The 17,074-nt window shown below is 41.5% G+C and overlaps 1 protein-coding gene across 2 annotated transcripts in view; it reads right to left on the bottom strand.

The window, feature by feature from the left end:
• cdkal1 (CDK5 regulatory subunit associated protein 1-like 1) overlaps window positions 1–17,074 on the bottom strand; it is a 221,321-nt gene that overhangs the window by 51,325 nt on the left and 152,922 nt on the right. For both annotated transcript variants that reach the window (XM_041045092.1, XM_041045093.1), the window contains exon 12: window positions 6,724–6,786. In XM_041045092.1, the coding sequence (XP_040901026.1) occupies window positions 6,724–6,786 (63 nt within the window). The remainder of the gene's footprint in view (window positions 1–6,723; window positions 6,787–17,074) is intronic.

Here is a 17,074-nt window from a genome sequence, read left to right as displayed (position 1 = left end):
TTAGTGTGTAGTCCTCTTGTCTACTACCTGATGTAGGAGTCAGTGTGGCTTGGAATTTTAGTACTGCAGAAGTGTAATGTGGCAGCATAGACAGTTGTGACTCATGTTGAAGTAGGCTAGCTGATCTAAGCTGAAGGGTGGATGGTTGAGGCAGAGGGGTGCTGCTGTGGTTAGGAGAGCCTGACCAGGGTAACTGATATGGTGGGATGTTCACCTTGTGGTTAACTGATGGCTGCTTGGACAGCACTGGAGAACTTGGGCTGCTTGGATAGCACTGTTCTGGGCTCATATAGCCTGCTAGCTGGCTAGGCGAATCTTTGCCGTGCATCGTCGTGCTCCACTCACTCATCATGCCGGCTGTTCCTCGTACTGAGAGACGATCGGGGATAGCGTGCGCACCGTGCGGCTGGTCCGCTATGTGCACAGACTCGGTCTGTAGGCTGAGTGACTGCAGCTGCTGTGCGCCGACGCTTTCTCTTCAGTCTCTGATGTGGACACCGTGAGGAATGAGGGACTGTGGCAGGCTAACTTGGTAGCTCTCTAGGTGAGTTGGAAGCTGTCGTTGTCTCACTCCGAGTCCGCAGCTTTCTACCTCTATTCTTGTCGGCGTGTCCATTTGCCGTCATGAGTGAAGTATCCGGCTCGAAGGACCAACATTAGAAACTCTCAACGATATAACGCTGGAGTTATTCTTCACCCGTGTGCATATTCCGGTCAAAGAATACTGGGGACTCCGCTGACGTTTTCTAAGTGGTTTAATAATGAACAGCCAGGTACACTCGTAGCCAAGCTAAAAAAACCAGGAAACACACACTGAGCTTACTCCTTGTTTTTTCTTCAAAAGCCCCCCCTCACCCAGACATAGCTGTCTCCTAACAGCCTGATCTAATAACATGTGAACTAAAAATGCCTGACCAAATATCACAACTGGAATCAAATCATAAACAAATCCTAACATTCTATCAATATGCATACTCTATTAGGGAATTTAGAACAGGTGTGTCTTGAACTGATGCTGTTTAGGTGCGTGGTGCCCTAAACTCTGAGGGTGCTTATACGTGGTCATACTCTCAGTATGGTATTTACTTTGTTAAGTAAGCGCATCAGCCAGCTAATCAGAAACTGCTGAAAGTTAAAATGTTGACTCCAGCTGGGAGATACCGCATCTCACAAACAATGCATGCTTATATTTCCTTCCAGGGAGCATGTGATTCAAGCACGCATACATCACACCATATATCAAACTATAGGAAGGAAAGGGATAAGGCCACGTAGTGAGAGAGGAAGAAAGGAAAGAAATGTTTTTGAGAAAACATCTCATACAGTAACAAATTTTCCCAGAATACACCCCAAATTAACACCCCAAACAACAACAATGATAATATTTTCATCTATTGCTGAGTCAAATTATAATTTGCCAATTAGCGGTGGCACATTACTTACAGTTATCAGCATAAAAATAATGGCAACATAATCAACTTTCTTTGTATGGTAGCGACAAAAGAGCTCAACTAACAACACTGAAGACTTTCAATACCTTTAAAGCCTTAAATTTAAATCTTTTAACACGTTTCCAGGCTTTTTCTAAAGAGTCATGCAGAACCTGGAGACAGACAGAGCAAAAGAGGAAAGTCTTTCACAGAATAGACAGAAACAGACAGATGGGTGGAGAGACAAGTTAAGAGAGCGTGGCAAGAAAATAAATCACCATAACCAATATTTCTGTCTTTTTTCTGTTCTTTTTTTCCCCTCCTTCTCTTGCCCTGAATAGTCAGTTAATTAACAGAAAAGGAGAAAAAAAAGTGTGGCAAGCAAATGTCAAGTTCAACAAAGATGGAGGTTAGCTTTTCACAACAATGTAGAACGACAGCAGTTAAAAAAAAACTCATTCAACAAAATAAAAGTAATTAAAAACGCCAAAAGGGGAAAAAGCAGAATACTAATTGTTCAGTTTAGCAACGTGCTGAAAATATGAAAAAAAAAGTGATCTGTTGAGGAGAGAGAGAATTACCAATTAACATTTTTTTTTTCTTTTTCTTCAAATGATAATTATGTCAACTTCTACGAGGCAAACTGGGAGTTCAGAATAACTGAAGGGGGAAAGTTTACCGAGTGTAATTAAGTGTTTTATTTTCTGCAAAAGCCTTCTTTCATTTGTTACTCTTTCATTGTCAGCCTTTAATTTAGCCACCTCTACCTCCCTGTTTCCATCCTTCCTTTCTCTATTTTGCTTTCTCTCCCTGTGTCTTGTGTGGTTGGGCAGATGCAGCGGGGCATGTTGACAGCTTGTCCCTCCTCTCTTGCCGCAGGGAAAACTGTCACCCCTGTCATTCAGGCCTATGAACACAGCGTGGAGAATGCATGTGTGTGTCTGTGTGTGTGTGTGTGTGTGTGTTCTCAGGAGAATATGACAGTTTGGGGTGTCAGAGGAGAGGGGCTTTGTTAGCTCTGCCAGAAACAGCTGAGTGCGTGGACACACACACACACACACATACACACACACACGCACACGCACACACACACACAGGCACTAAGTTTGCTGAGAATGACTTAAGCATGATGGGACTTTCACAACCTCAACCTGGAAGGTCAAAGCCTTCAGGGAGCAAAACTTTACACCAGATGACACTGATTCTGCAAAGGGAGAAGAGTCTGTCTCTCTGTGTGTGGTGTGTTCATACGTATTTTCTTACCACACACATGCACACATACGAACAAGGGAATAAAATTTGGTCAGTCTAGACAAACAATAGCAAGACGAGCAAGCCGGTCGCAAAGTGAATCACCCCTGAATATCTCATTGATGAATAACACAGGAATAATTACTTGTAAACTGAACACAGAAAACAGGCACACCAGAGGTCTTTAGGAGGGAAAATCAGGCTTTAGACCGTAAAGCTACCAGCTTAAAATCACCCAATTAAACAGAGTACAGTCCTCCACTAACAACTTAGAGCTCAGCCGTGACCAAAGGTGGCAAATATTGGCTGTACTGGATGATCCTATTTATAAATGTGTTTGAGAGCAAGTGAAGAAAGGTGGAAGTGTAAAACTGCAAGTATTTTCACAAAGCTGCTTACTCTGATTGGTTTTTAAATTGTCTTTCTAGAGCAATTTTCAGACGTGCTAATTGGCTAACAGTGTAATTCATGTTTTCTTAGTCACAAACTCACATGATCACAAAGTATGCACTAGAATGCAGGAAAATCCAACTATTTGACCTTTAAACTCTGACTAGGGACCAGAATAGATTGCAGACCTGTGCACTTCAAGACTACACTAGATTTGTTTTCAGTGGTGATGCACCACCACTCATGTGGGAGCCAGGCAGCAAAAAACAAGCTAGAACCTGTATTCAAAAACAAAACACAAGGCTAAACATGGCTCAGTGGGTTACACAGTCAAGGCCTTAGAGAGTCTGTGCATGTGTATGTGTCTGAGAGTGTGTGTCCAGTGCAGGGCACTGGCCCTAGACAAAGTGCTCTGCCAGCTTTCTGCCCACTGGTCTTTTCATTGCTGATGGATGGGCCTTGTTCAGCACCATCTGGCTATAGGATACTTCACATTAATCATCACAAACACACACACATACACACACTTCTGTCTTTTTAACATACACACACCAGATGAACTGTCTCCATGTATACGAGCACACAAAAAAACCCCATCTATCTCATACACATTAAAATGCTGTTTAATATGAAAAAGAGAGGCAAAAAGAAAAAAAAGAAAAAAAGAAGAGGACAGAGAAAGAAGAATTAAAAAAACAAAAAAGGGGAATAGGAAATAAAACAGAGAGAAAAAAAAAAACTAATATTTGCCCATTTTTGCTCGCATTTTGGCTAGCCATTTTCTCCATTTGTGATTCAGAGTTAGCCATGGGAGATTAAGAGCTTGGTACAAAAACAACAATTAGTTCATTTAAAAACATTGTTTCATTTGGTTGGCAGCCTGGAGCTATGGAATAATAAAGCCTCACTAACTCACCCCCCCCACCCCGACTCTTCTTTATTAATGACCTTTTTGTACCTATAGGAGGATGCGTATTAGCAATAATGGCTTTAAAGACACCAATTTCTCCCTTCCCTTTAAATCTGTGCATTCTGCCTCTCTCTTTATCTATCCCTCTCTCTCCCACATACACACGCACAGACGTGTTAGTAAACACATAATATCCTTACATAAACCGTAAGCTGAAAGGCCAGACACCCAAGGGAATTTAATGTAAAATGAGGGACATTATCAGACTTCATTTATTTCTATCTAACGGCTATATGGGCTTAATACAAGCTATCTTGCCTAAACATTTCCATGGTGTATGGACATGGGCAAGGACAGGCAGAACCGTGGCTGATCTGAGAGGAAGCATGCTTGACATTAGATTTATTATCATTAAATCATATCTCACGGCTATCTGGGTTTGTAATGCAAGAGGATTTATTTGCACATCTACACAATCTATGGAAAAGGAAAAAGACCTACAGGAACATGGCTGTAAGTTGAGCTGCATGTAAGATTTACAAGAAACTTGACATGTTAAAAATATTAAGGTATTAGGATCATCAGATACTATATACTAGGACAGGATTACTTTTGACATATTTTATGCACAAAAGATGGTGAAAGATGGGTTATCAGTAAAATGGGGATCAAAAAATGATGTTGTACAGCAGTCGCTAATGTGCCATGCCACAGCAGAGTAATCATATTTACCAGTATGAATTTTATCATCCTCATAATTTGCAATTCATATTTCAAAACAGCTGTAACAACAATGTGTTTTACAGCATGAAAAAGCAGATTGCAATGTGCCAAATACAAGTGAAAAACCATTCATTTCAAATGAATGTAGAAATTTGAAAAAAAAAAAAGATATTCAGTGTAGGTTTCTAATATTAGACAGATTTTTCAAGGCTGTCTTCTAGCAGAGGGCACTTCAGAGGGTCTGGGGTTCTGACTGCAGCCACGTTTCATCCTTAGCCCTAACTTTGGAATGGACAAGGGGCTTCGTCCCAGAGGATTTCAAGCTGCACACAGGCTCAGAGTGAATTAAGAGGTCTAACCTGGCGAGACAATACAGTGACTTTAAAGTGGTACTTCACACAAAATCTGTCCATTGAAAATGAAACACTCATCTGTATTCACTCTGTATTTTCTCAAAAAATGACAAAATACACACATACACATATGCATTAAAGAAGTGGATTTTGCTGCAGGGTTATTTTGAGAAAACTCCTGGTGTAATATGATGGCTCATTAAGAAATTCCTGTCTTCGGTTTCTCTGTTCGGACAGTAATGTGGCACATATTTTTTATGGGCTTTAGCAAAAAAGCTGAAATTATTTTTTGGGCTTTGTGAGACATCCCAAGACATTTGCAACAGCATAACTGAACTCACTGAACAATCTAAACTTTAATGGATCAAACGGTTTCCAAAAAAACACACAAACCATTGAGCACAAAATGATGTAAAAAGAACAAAGTGTTCAGTGATATCCGTGAGATGGATCAGCTCAGCACAGCAGGCTCAGTATGGCACCCTGTCACACTATTGGTTTCTCAGTTCCTCTGGGAATCATACTTGAGGAGAAAGCATGTTCACAAATACTAAGTACCTAATTTAGATGCAAAAGTGTTAATATTCTCTGCTAACTTTGCTCAATTCACATTCCCTGTTTGCTTTAGGTGTGTGCTTATCCACTCACTTATGTGCATGTGTGTTCCATGTGTACTATTATTAGTGTGCTTATGTGTGTGAGTGTGAGTGTGTGTGTGTGTTTGAGTGTGTGGGAGGCAGATCCATGCCTACCACAGTGAAAACGTGATCTCTCTCATATCCTTTTAATTAATGTGTAACATATAACAACTGCACCACAGGCACAAACTCATCTAGAGGTATAAACTCTGCAAAAAAAGAAAAAACCTGAAGTCTTGTCACAGTGTGACATCTGCTAAAATGCTTAAAAATCACCAACATGTTCACAACATTCCCTACGCAGTAGCAAGCCACCGCCTTCCATGCACAAGGACCCAAGACAGTCTAATATGTCAAAATGTAATATTTCCTCTTCGTGACAGCAGAAAAATGTGGTAACAGATGTTGTCATGTGGTTGTCACTTTCAGAAGGACATCTTTGTGTAAGTACTCAGCACATAAACACACTCGTACACACAAACACACAAAGTTGTCACAAGGATCTCATCATCATAAGCATGCCTGAAGAGAGGTTCAGTCTGCTGCCAGATGTTAACCTTATAATGTATGGACCAACACACACACACACAAAAGCAGGAGTATATACACACACACACACACACACACACACACAGTTGAGGTGATTTATCTCTGACTTCAGAATTCAATCTCTCACACACATACACATACACTCTCACAATGTAATCAGGAACACTTGAGCTGTCCTCATCCACTAGATTGCTGACAAAAGGCGTTCATCTTGAGGAGACAACTAACTCATCAGAGGCATGAAGACAATTCAGTAATGCTGACCTACAACATCTTTTTATGTCAAGTGAAGGCTTCTGGTTTTGAGGTGAATGAGGCTGAAGACTGAATAAAAAGGCAGGTGAAATAATTCACCGCATTGCAAAGAAAAAAAAAACAACAGCCCATTTTTAAGTGCAAAACTGAAACAGGAAGATGGACAGAAGCGGACATGCAAACCAGGGAAGTGATCCAGAGAAATACATTGAGAGATGTCTTACCTTGTGGTCGTAGGGGTTGTAAGAATGGAAGAGATGTGACAGCTCTTTAGTCCTCTGCTTCTTCTGTAGACATTAAAAAACAAAGAGAATAAAATTCAAGTTTAAAAGCCACTCATAGATTATGTGCACAATACAACTAAAAAAATTATAAAGATTAACAACCCAGGGCTTGATGATCACAGATTTAATTGTAGGTCGTACAATGTATAGTTAGTGATGTTACTGATGCCCCCTGTGTGCAAATTACTAAACCATAACCTTTTCTATGACAATATGAATGTGACTTCCTCTGAATTGTCATGTCTTCCTTGATTTGTTTTTCTTTAGGTGCTGCGGTGGACCTGTAAAGGTTACTTTATAATTTCATAAAACATTGTGATATGTAGGGTATTACCTGATAAGTTAATCTTATAATGTAGCATTCCTTACACTTTAAGGTCTTTGTATTCATGTATTGTGCAACGGTTAAATTAATCACCTGTCAATTACAAAGACTGTGTACTTAATTTAAGTATTTAATGAAGTGTTTTTCATACACTTCTCCACAACATTCAAATGTTTCCTAACTTTTTCTTTTTCTCTTTTGCTTGTCTCACATATAACAAAAAATGACGTGTGGTATATAGTATGGATGGTATACCTTAACACATGTAAAAGGTACTGGATCACTTAAACAGAAGGGGGGGAAAATGGCTGAGAACTACGCCCGCAGTAATTCATTAAACCTATGAAATATAGTATGAACAGTCGGGGGAAAAACATGTATTTGCCCACCAGCTGTGACAGAAAATATTTCTCATTTTCTCATTTGATTCCCGCTCAAAGTCTGGCCTTAACCTTGCATGTCCTTAATGTATAATGAGATGCACAAGCGTGAGACATGACTGTTTGATGTGTGGCAGTTGTTAATGCAATCAGTTACATGAGGCCGACGCAGTTACAAAGAGCGCTAATTAGCCCGCTGATTAGGCCATGTCTGGCTAAGGGGGAAGGATATATGTATATGCTACTGTAGCTAAAGGGAGTATGCATTCATTGCCATGCTCCTCTTCCCTCCCTCGGTCTTTTCCAGTAATACTATGTAAAGGGCTGAATTCAATGTCCTTAGGCCAGATCTGTACATACGGCGGAGACAACCTACAAGTCGTTCTGCTATCACACACAGGCATCATTACAGCATGACAGACGAACACTGCTTCGGGATAGGAAAAGACAGCTTGAGGATGTGGAGAAGGATGGATTCAGAGGAGGAAAAAATCCTTGGGTCCAGAGGAAAAACCCTATCCATGTCAGCAGTATGTATGATCGAGTTGACGAAGACGGATCAAGTTTCAAAAGTCAGCATGAAGCAAGTCACATGTCAGGATGTGCTAATGTCCTTTTGTTCAACATAGATGAGAAGAGTAAACACCCCCACCCCAAAAAAAAAAAGCCAACAGAGCAGTGTAATAGCAAAGTTGTGGCAAATAAAAAGCAAAGATGAGAAAAGGAAGGTGAAATAAAAGTAATAGGGTTGAAGTGTTTAAAAGCGGAGACAGTACTCTTTGCCTTTGGCCAACTACCACTTTGACTTTCCCTGCTTTGCTCTGTCTCTACTGAGGCCCATCTTTGCATCTCTGCACCTCTCCTTGCTCCTCGCCCTTCTCGCTAATCGCTCCATCAGTGTAGCTCTTCACTTCTTCAGCTTCCCCATGCTCTATATCTACCCATGCCTTACTCATTCTCTGTTCACCCAGGGCTCTTTGCAATCCTGTAATCACTGGCCCTGTCCATCTACCATCCTGATTCCCTCTTGCTGTTTCTGCCAAAGGGCTCTCCAGAATCTCCAAATCCCCTTTTCTTTTCTTTTGTTTTCTTTGGCTTTCCATGTATCCCTCAATGCTCCCCCCTCTCTCCCCTGCTCCCTGTGTTTTTGTGTGAGGGAAAACTCATACTAATCATTCTGTCTCCACACTCTCACCCACCCTCCCCCCTCTCTCTCCCTCATTCTGTCTCCACACTCTCACCCACCCTCCCCCCTCTCTCTCTCTGCCTGGAGCACCTCAGGTGAGAGCAATCCTCTAATCATTGCTTCTCAACTCCATTCTCCCTCTTCCTGCCATCCCTTCATCACACTCACCATCACTCCCTATTCAGTGATGCTCAACTGTGTGTGAAAGTGTGTGTGTTGCTGTAAGACAGATGTAACTGCAGGTAACAATTTCTCAACTCCCAATGAGCTCCCAGCAGAATCTATCCAGTTCAATAGTACGTACACACACACATACACACATGCCTACAAAGGCACACACCACAGGCACAACTACCAACACATGCTCACACACTGGCTCACGCAAACACATACTGTAAGCTAAAAATGACCAATGGTGTGAAAACATGCCAAATACGAGGTAATTCAAAGGGCCAACATGAAAACACAAGGAAAGGAGACAACCGAAAGAGCAAAGCAAAAAGAGACGGAGAGAACTGATTTTTAAAAAAAGATACCAACATGGTGAGAGAAAGAGAGAAATCCATTCCTAATCTCCTCCCATAACAGGAATTAAAGAAGGGGGAACCTCATCTCATTACCTGTAATCCTTGAGGTTAGGAGGTGGACAATTTGTGATTGTGAGATCCTCACTTTAAATCCCTAGACTGGTGTAGAAAAAGCTGGATGTGGGAGAGTGAATGAGAAATGTTCTCATTATCCCACAACACCTGCTGTCGGGGTGCCTCTGAGCAAAAATTACATCCAGAGTTGCACCTGTGGAACTGATCAGCAGCCACTAGCAGAAGGCCTCTGCACTCTGGAGGTGGAGTTGTGTAAACTTTGCTAACGTGAAGCACGGTGAGTTTGAAAAAGGCAACATCTGTTCTTCAAGAGTCCTCTGCTGTAAACATTTTCGTGTGCCAAGTAGGATTTGTCAGTATGGATTACAGTAGTTTAAACTACATAAATCATTACTTTGATGTCCTGACTTTCCAATTCTGTACTTGTTTGACAAGAATAAACTCAGAATTGATCAATGCCCCTATCTATTATCGTACTTCTATAAAAATGCTGCATGATTAAAGCACAAAAAACTGTTATCTTGTGGGAACTGGAACCTGCTGTAAATAAAGACTTGTAATCTATACTGAAAACAGTGCAACATTTACATAATCTATGACCGCCCTTGTTAAATGTCAGTGGTTCTGGTAGTCATTGTTCCTATTCCACTGTCTCTTTAATTCAAAGATCTTTATTCATGCGCAAAAGCTGCACATAATGTGTCTGTGTACAGGTATACATGTCTGTGTCAGTGTGTATTTGTGCATATGTGTGTGGTCCATCAACCAGAGAAGTTAATCTAGCATGCTGTCGAGGTTGTGTTAGTGGCAACCCAGGAAGTGCAAAGCCACTGTATGTGTGTGCGTGTGTGTGTGTCTTTGGACCTGTCACCGCGGTGATGATGAACGATGGTTGTTACAATGATGTCCATCTGTTGTTGCCGCTAGAGACGGATGCAGTGTCTAACGGGAAGTGACATTACATGGATGTATACACTTGTACTCATACACAGACTCCAAACACATACAGGCCTGGTGTAGACAGGGGCACACATGCAAAAAAACTGCATTCCTGAGAGTTAATGACACTAACTGAATGGATACAATATTAAGACTAAGAAATAACTGTGTTCAGACATGCTCTGAGGTTGCAATCAGTTCTGTGAGATGTCCACGACAAACACACTCACACACGGAATGAAAAAGTATTTTGTGCGTGCAAACGAACACAACCACAAAGGTCCGGACTTGGTTTAATGTTTGTCTGTTTCAGAGAAAGGCTCAGGCTTTGATTCCACTGGAGGCCCTGCTGCCGTCTGGTGGAATCACAAGCACTGTCGTGCCCGGCCACCAGCAAATCAGCAAGTCAACAAAATCAGGCAGACAAAACGCTTATGAAGTGCTCAGCTTATGAAGGATCAAAACTGTGTCACAAACATGACAGCACAGAAATGTGTGAGTATGTGTCTGATGTGTCTGATGTGTCTGTGTGTCTATATGAGGAGGCATATGTGTGTCAGTATGCCCAAGTACGAGTATGTTGTATGTATGGCAAGGTAACAGTGATCTTGCCTTAGCCTCTGGCTCATACAGTACAGGCCTGTTTGTCTTTCCGTAATGACAGACAGATGTTAGTGCTATAGAGCTTACCCCCACGGCAAGTGTGTGTGTGTTACATTACTCAAAGAAAACCTTAGGCATAATCAGTGTGTGAAGGACTAACACTTCCTAAAGCATCACAGCGAGAGTGGTCACAACGGTGACACTCTGTATGTGTGTGACCTTCGTCTCGACAGAGGTCACCATATACATAACATGTTCCAGCTACAATATGTAATTTGCATCAAAATTACTGCATGTTCTGATAATTAAGGTGTGCACAAGTCATCCACTTCAAATTGTTAATACAGAGAGAAAGAGATAAAATTGGATTTTGCTTCTGTAATCAAATTCATGCAATGTGATGCTGAATAGGGAAATGATAATATGTGAGCTACGTTCACAGTCTGCACAGATGAAAGACTTTAAAGATGCTGGTCTAATGTGATCATGTTGCATCAGAACAGACTACAAACTTAAAGTGATTTCATCATGTCAGTAAGACACATATTCAGGTCAGTAAACTAGTTACATACAGAAGCTACAATCATTACAAATCACATGAACTGTTTCAAACACCCATTCAAAGCAGTGACTCCGAGAGCTTGGTGAAAATCTAACCAAAGCACTGGACACGGCACATCAAATAAATTTACCCAAATCTGGTGCAACCCTGGCTTTAATATCAAAAATGAACCAATATCATTCAGTTCATGGGAAAAACTGTATAGAACTGCAGTTAAAAATGAGCCGGCTGGCTAACACATTTACAGAAATGCAGATTTCTGTTGCCTTTATTTAAATAAACAAATAAAGGGGGGGAAAAGGCAAATTATCACTTTTAAACTGAATTAGTTTTTTTTCATATCAACTTTGGAAATGGCATAATTATTACCATTAATATCAATTTTTTAATGTAACTTCAAATAATAGCAAGGTGTTCAAATGGCATTAGCAAATATACACGTACATATCCACTGTGGTTGTTCCACACATATAAGCTCTAAAAGCATTGTTTTCAACTGTTCTTTCAGATTTCTGTTTTTAGAAAAATCACAATTAACAGATGGTACTGTGTAGCTGGTATTTTTTCACTTTGTGAGCCTGTGTGTGTTTGAGTGTGTGTTCACCTGCCACAAAGGTGGTTTTGAGTAGTTTGGCAGGTGTTTCTGTCTGTGGACAGATTTTGTCTCTGATAGCGTCACAACGGTGCAACATGCACTCACAGAACTTTACAGGTGTGTATCTGAGATCAGGCTGAGTTTGAAGAGGGGTGTGGTCCAACTAATGAGTACTAAGTACTCATGTAATACAGTAGTAACTGCTATTAAGTAATCATGGGTGGCTATGTCAAGGTGCTGACAGGCGGCTGTTGTGATCCCAACACAAGATGGTCTCTGTTGTTATTTTGCTTTGTTAACCAAAGTTACCTTTCTACAGCATCAACTAAATTTCCCCTCAGGGATCAGTAAAGTTCCTCTTTAATAAAATCTACACTTATGTGTTACTTCCCTATACTTAGACCTCCTGGACATCTTTACTTTTACACCCTGCAGTTACTCAGTCCATCCAGCTAGTTAAAACCCTAGAATGCAAAGCATACTGATGACTTATTCAAGTTAAAAAAAAAACAAAAACACAGCACTTGAATGTGGCAAGCAAAAACTCTAATCATTAAAATGCAGTGTGTTATCCCTTCCATTATTACTGGACTAGGTCCTCATTAATCAAGTGCAGACCTACCTGGTCCCAGACAGCAACTTAACCATTAACTCAACCTTAATACCTGTTAGACTGCCTTTAGTCAAGCATTATTATCTCCCTTGATATGTGTGTGAGAGAGTAAGCGTCTGCATTTGAGACAAAGAGCGGGGGGGAATGGATGCATGTGTGTGTGTCTGTGTGCGTATGCCCATGCTTGTGTTTGTGTGTATGTCCAGGCGTAGATAAATGATAGTAAAGCTAGGAGATGGAGCTACTAGTGGCTGGCCAGCTGTTTCACTTTGACAGCTGCTGCACTGATGCCTCGTGGGTAATGGAGTTCTTAACCAATTACAACCTGGGGAAATTAAAAACACTGTCCAACTAGAACAGCTAATCTCCTTCTCTATCACTTTTTTTTCTATCTTTCTCTGCTGCAGCTGCTCATTCTCAACTCTTCCTTACATACCAACAGACATCCCGAGACACACATACACACCCTCCACTCCGCAAGTCCATTTATCAAGGCTAAGTTCTAGTCACCTGGGGATGATTATGGAGATCCAAGCTAATAGCATTCACATCCCTTTATTCTCAACATGCTCCCTTTCCTCTCTCCATCCCTCCATCCCTGTGGTCTCCAATTCTTTCCATCTGCCTCTGCTCCCCCCTCCATCCTGTGTTCTCTCATATATCATCTATTACAATAGGTAATAAGTTAGACCTACAGAAAGCACAAAACACCTGGACCTCGTCGCAGCTGGCCGCTCATCAGCTCTATGTGTTCTCCCTGCTTCACTTATTGGATCACCTAGGCAAATATCTCTATGTATTTTCCTATTCAAATATGTGTCTTTGTCGAGGCTGGAAATCAGACTACTGAAGCAAAGCCAAATTTTTAAATTTACCAATCAAATTAAAAATATTAGTACACCAATTACAGATATAATTCAATATTCGTACCAATAGAGTCAGTTTTTATGCCACACATTTAGTCACTTTTCAGGAAGAGTGTGTTGTCGCTGCTTCACCAACAAACTAAATGCTCCAGTAAATAAGTAAACACAACTATAACATATCAAGAGTACAATAACAATAGAAACAAAGTAAGTGAATAGAAGAATGTACCAAAGCCCAAAATGTAATGTGTGCAGTAGAATCGGCAGGTCTCTCAAACTTTAGCATACAACAGCTCCATGGTCCTGTCTCCTCTGGTAATGCAGTCCACAAACTGAATGAAAGTGGGAGAGACTTGTCCAACTGAAGTCCCTGGGCATCATGAAGAAAGCACTGGGGTGCAGAGTCTGGAGTCTTGTGGTAGAAGAGTGGATGACATCACACACGGTGGGCAGGTTAGCAGAGTGGGGGGAACCAACCACCAACCAACCAACAAAAACTAAGACTGGGTGTGAGAACTCTCTGGGTATGTGGTATGGACGTAGCCCCATAGTTAACAGTTTAGGCTGCAGAAATGTTCCATCCTGTCGATCTGAACCGTCTGAAAGTCATCAATGGTAGCAATGGGATCCAGAATATCTTTTTGTTGCCATGTCTCTATGAAACACATAACACTACACTCAAAGAAGTCCTCCGATTCCTCAGTAGGGCTGCTAGCTCGTCCTTCTTATTGTCCAGTGATCTCACATTGCCCGTGATGATAGAAGACACAGCCTATATCTCCTCTTCTCCATCAGTCTTTGTTGTCTGGACCCAGTTCTCTTCACTCATCCCTTCGTTCCTCCTCAGCATCCTCCATGTGTCCTCCCCCTGATCTCAGCAGGGATCGGTCGTTCTGATCCGCTGTTCTAGTTGCCATGTCAGTCGGGTTCAGCCAGATCAGCTGGTCCATGGTGTAAACGATGTGACCATGGAGTTGCTGAGCAACAGTAGCACAACCAAATGACAGAAGTCACTCTCTCTACTCGCGTGTTTAGAGAGTGTACATCTTAAATAACTTACTAGTAATATCTTGACTAAAGAAGAAAGCAAAAAAGGTGAAAAAATAAGAAAAGATGCAGGAGCATCCACTACAGGCCGTGTGCACGGTTGATGTATGGATGCAAAAAGTATAGGGTACATAGTGTGGTGTGCATTTGCTTTTAAAATGCAGAGTGTGGTACACATTTTTAAGATTTAGACAACTGGCTCCACCACAGCCGAACAGCACGAATAATGTCCTCATAACCTATGAGCTGCCACATTCAGTAAGCGAGCACTCATGGTGGCCACTAAAATTTCCATGGGGGATGGTTCCCCTCCAGGGCCCACAGTGGGCACATCCCCGTAGCTGTTTCTATTTGTCTTACTTTATTTCCTCTATCCGTCTCTCTTTTCTTTTTAGGTCTTCTTCCTATCCTCCTCCTTCCTTATCCTCTCTCTCTCTCCCTCTCTCCCTCTCTCTCTTTCTTCCAGGCCTCCTTCTGTCTCTGCTTCCTCCTCCATCTAGTTCTCCATCCGTCCCTCCTGTGGCTATTCAACACAGTTGTGTTCCAGACAAACCATCTGGTGCACTTTATTAATGACTGACCCTACATGGCCTAGACATCGCCTAGCTGCCACCACTCACTGTGTGTGTGTGTGTGTGTATATGTAAGAACAGGTGCATGCTGACTGATGATGTGATGTTGTGTGCAGCTTTAACCACCAAAGCAGGTGGACTGGTTACAGGGACCCTTACATATTATTCTGACACTCTGTCTCACCTTCTGCTATTTTTTTTTTCAAGCACAAATATTCTCATAATTACCTTAAATATCAACATTTAAATGACCAGTGAAAATGGCAATTAGAAATGCAGGATGACAAAGTGAGCAGAGAGATTTTATTCTATCGCTGTACCCCTGAAAAAAAGTCAAAAATAAGGCTAAATACTTTCATATGTTTAAAAAAATGGGTGATATGGCAACAAAAAGGTTTCCACAGAAACCAGCAATGTGCCACAATCACAGAGCTGCCTGTGGAATGAAGCCTTGGATAGATGTGTGCTGACATCCAACCGCTGACAATAAATGTCGGATGAGACAGATGGAGGAGAAAGAAAGGAGAGGGGGAAAAAGATAAGAAGAAGAGAAGCAGCGATGCGGTTGTCTGGGGATTGATCCCTCTAAGACACACTCAGCTCCTCCTCAGAGAGTGAAGAGAGGAAGGAGGGAGGAGGGAAAAAGAGAATGACTTATGAAGATGCTCCACTTGAAAGAGATGTGTCAACACTTTGATGGTAAAGAGCGAGGGAGTGCAAATGCAAGAAGAGATGGAGAGAATATACAGTAAAGGGTGCAGAATACTGTAGGAGGTCAAACCAAGGAAAAAAAAAAGGTCAAAGAAAAACATTTCAGACACAAGCACAAGTAGCATGCGTGACATGGTTAAGATTCAATAAGTAGATGTAAGTGATAATGTAAGTAAGCAACTATGAGTGACTTCACGTGGACTGGCCAAAGGAGAAATACCAAGCCAAGTTACTGCTGATTAAGCAGTAATTTTCTCTGCTAAATAGTTGAATAGTCAAATTAAATAAACAAGGAACTGAACTTCAGCTGACCAAAATATGTGTGCCTTAATCTTCAAACTGTTGAAAATCATTAATCGTCACTTTCTCAACTGCTCAGTACCTTACATACTAGAGCTGTTATCCTTATTTTTTACCTCCCGCCTGTGATTAAAGTCTTGTTCAGGATTCCCTGCGCCCGCTTCCAGCCAGCTCTTCCACTCACCTGCCAGCCTGCCTCCCATCTCCCCCACCGTAATAATCCCTCTTCATTCTACAATACGGCCTCCATCCTCAACCACCTTGTGTGCATTTGGGTCCAGATCTTACCGAGCCTTAAGACTACGAAGCAAAAGGTCAAGAAAATGCTGGAGCGGCTGACGGTGATGTGTTCAATCAGTCTCTCTTACACACACCTTTGCCAACAATTATGGCTTCATTAGCCTCTAATTGTTTCATTTGGCAGCAGATTGAGAGAGAGGGGAAGAGAGAGAGTATCTGTCAGGAAAATGTGGTTATATAGAGGACAATAAGGGGTCCAAATGAAGCAGCAACCACCATTAGACAATTTGTTAGTGCCTCAAGATGCACTTACTCTGATGGCCTTTAGATCTTGGCTCTGAGAAATGTCCGTGTTGCAGGAAAAGGTCAAATACTCAAATTCTCTCTTCAAATAATACAAATAATCAATTTTTGACAGAGCATTACAATCTTAATAGCAGGATTTCACCTCTATTTGTGTCTATCCTGATTTTTTTGAACAAATGTGGATTTTCAGGTCCCAGTTAACTACCAGCAGCAAAGGCTTGACTCAAATGCAGGCTTGAACTATACACACAGTGCGCTTCCATATGAATACCGTTTGTGTGAGTCCATCTGTCTGTCTGAAAGGGGACAGTATGACACTGTAACTCTCATGTACCCCCCCCCCCCCCCCCCCCCCAACCCCAACACACAGACACACTTTTAATGGCTTTCGGGATTAGTAATATTAAAATTCATTCAGAAGTCATGACAGAACTGGAACAGGCT

Source organism: Toxotes jaculatrix, chromosome 8 (assembly GCF_017976425.1).
Source record: "Toxotes jaculatrix isolate fToxJac2 chromosome 8, fToxJac2.pri, whole genome shotgun sequence".
In the NCBI taxonomy this organism is placed as follows: Eukaryota; Metazoa; Chordata; class Actinopteri; family Toxotidae; genus Toxotes; species Toxotes jaculatrix.
Note: the sequence above shows the minus strand (reverse complement) of the source record. Positions and strands in the feature narration are given on the sequence as shown.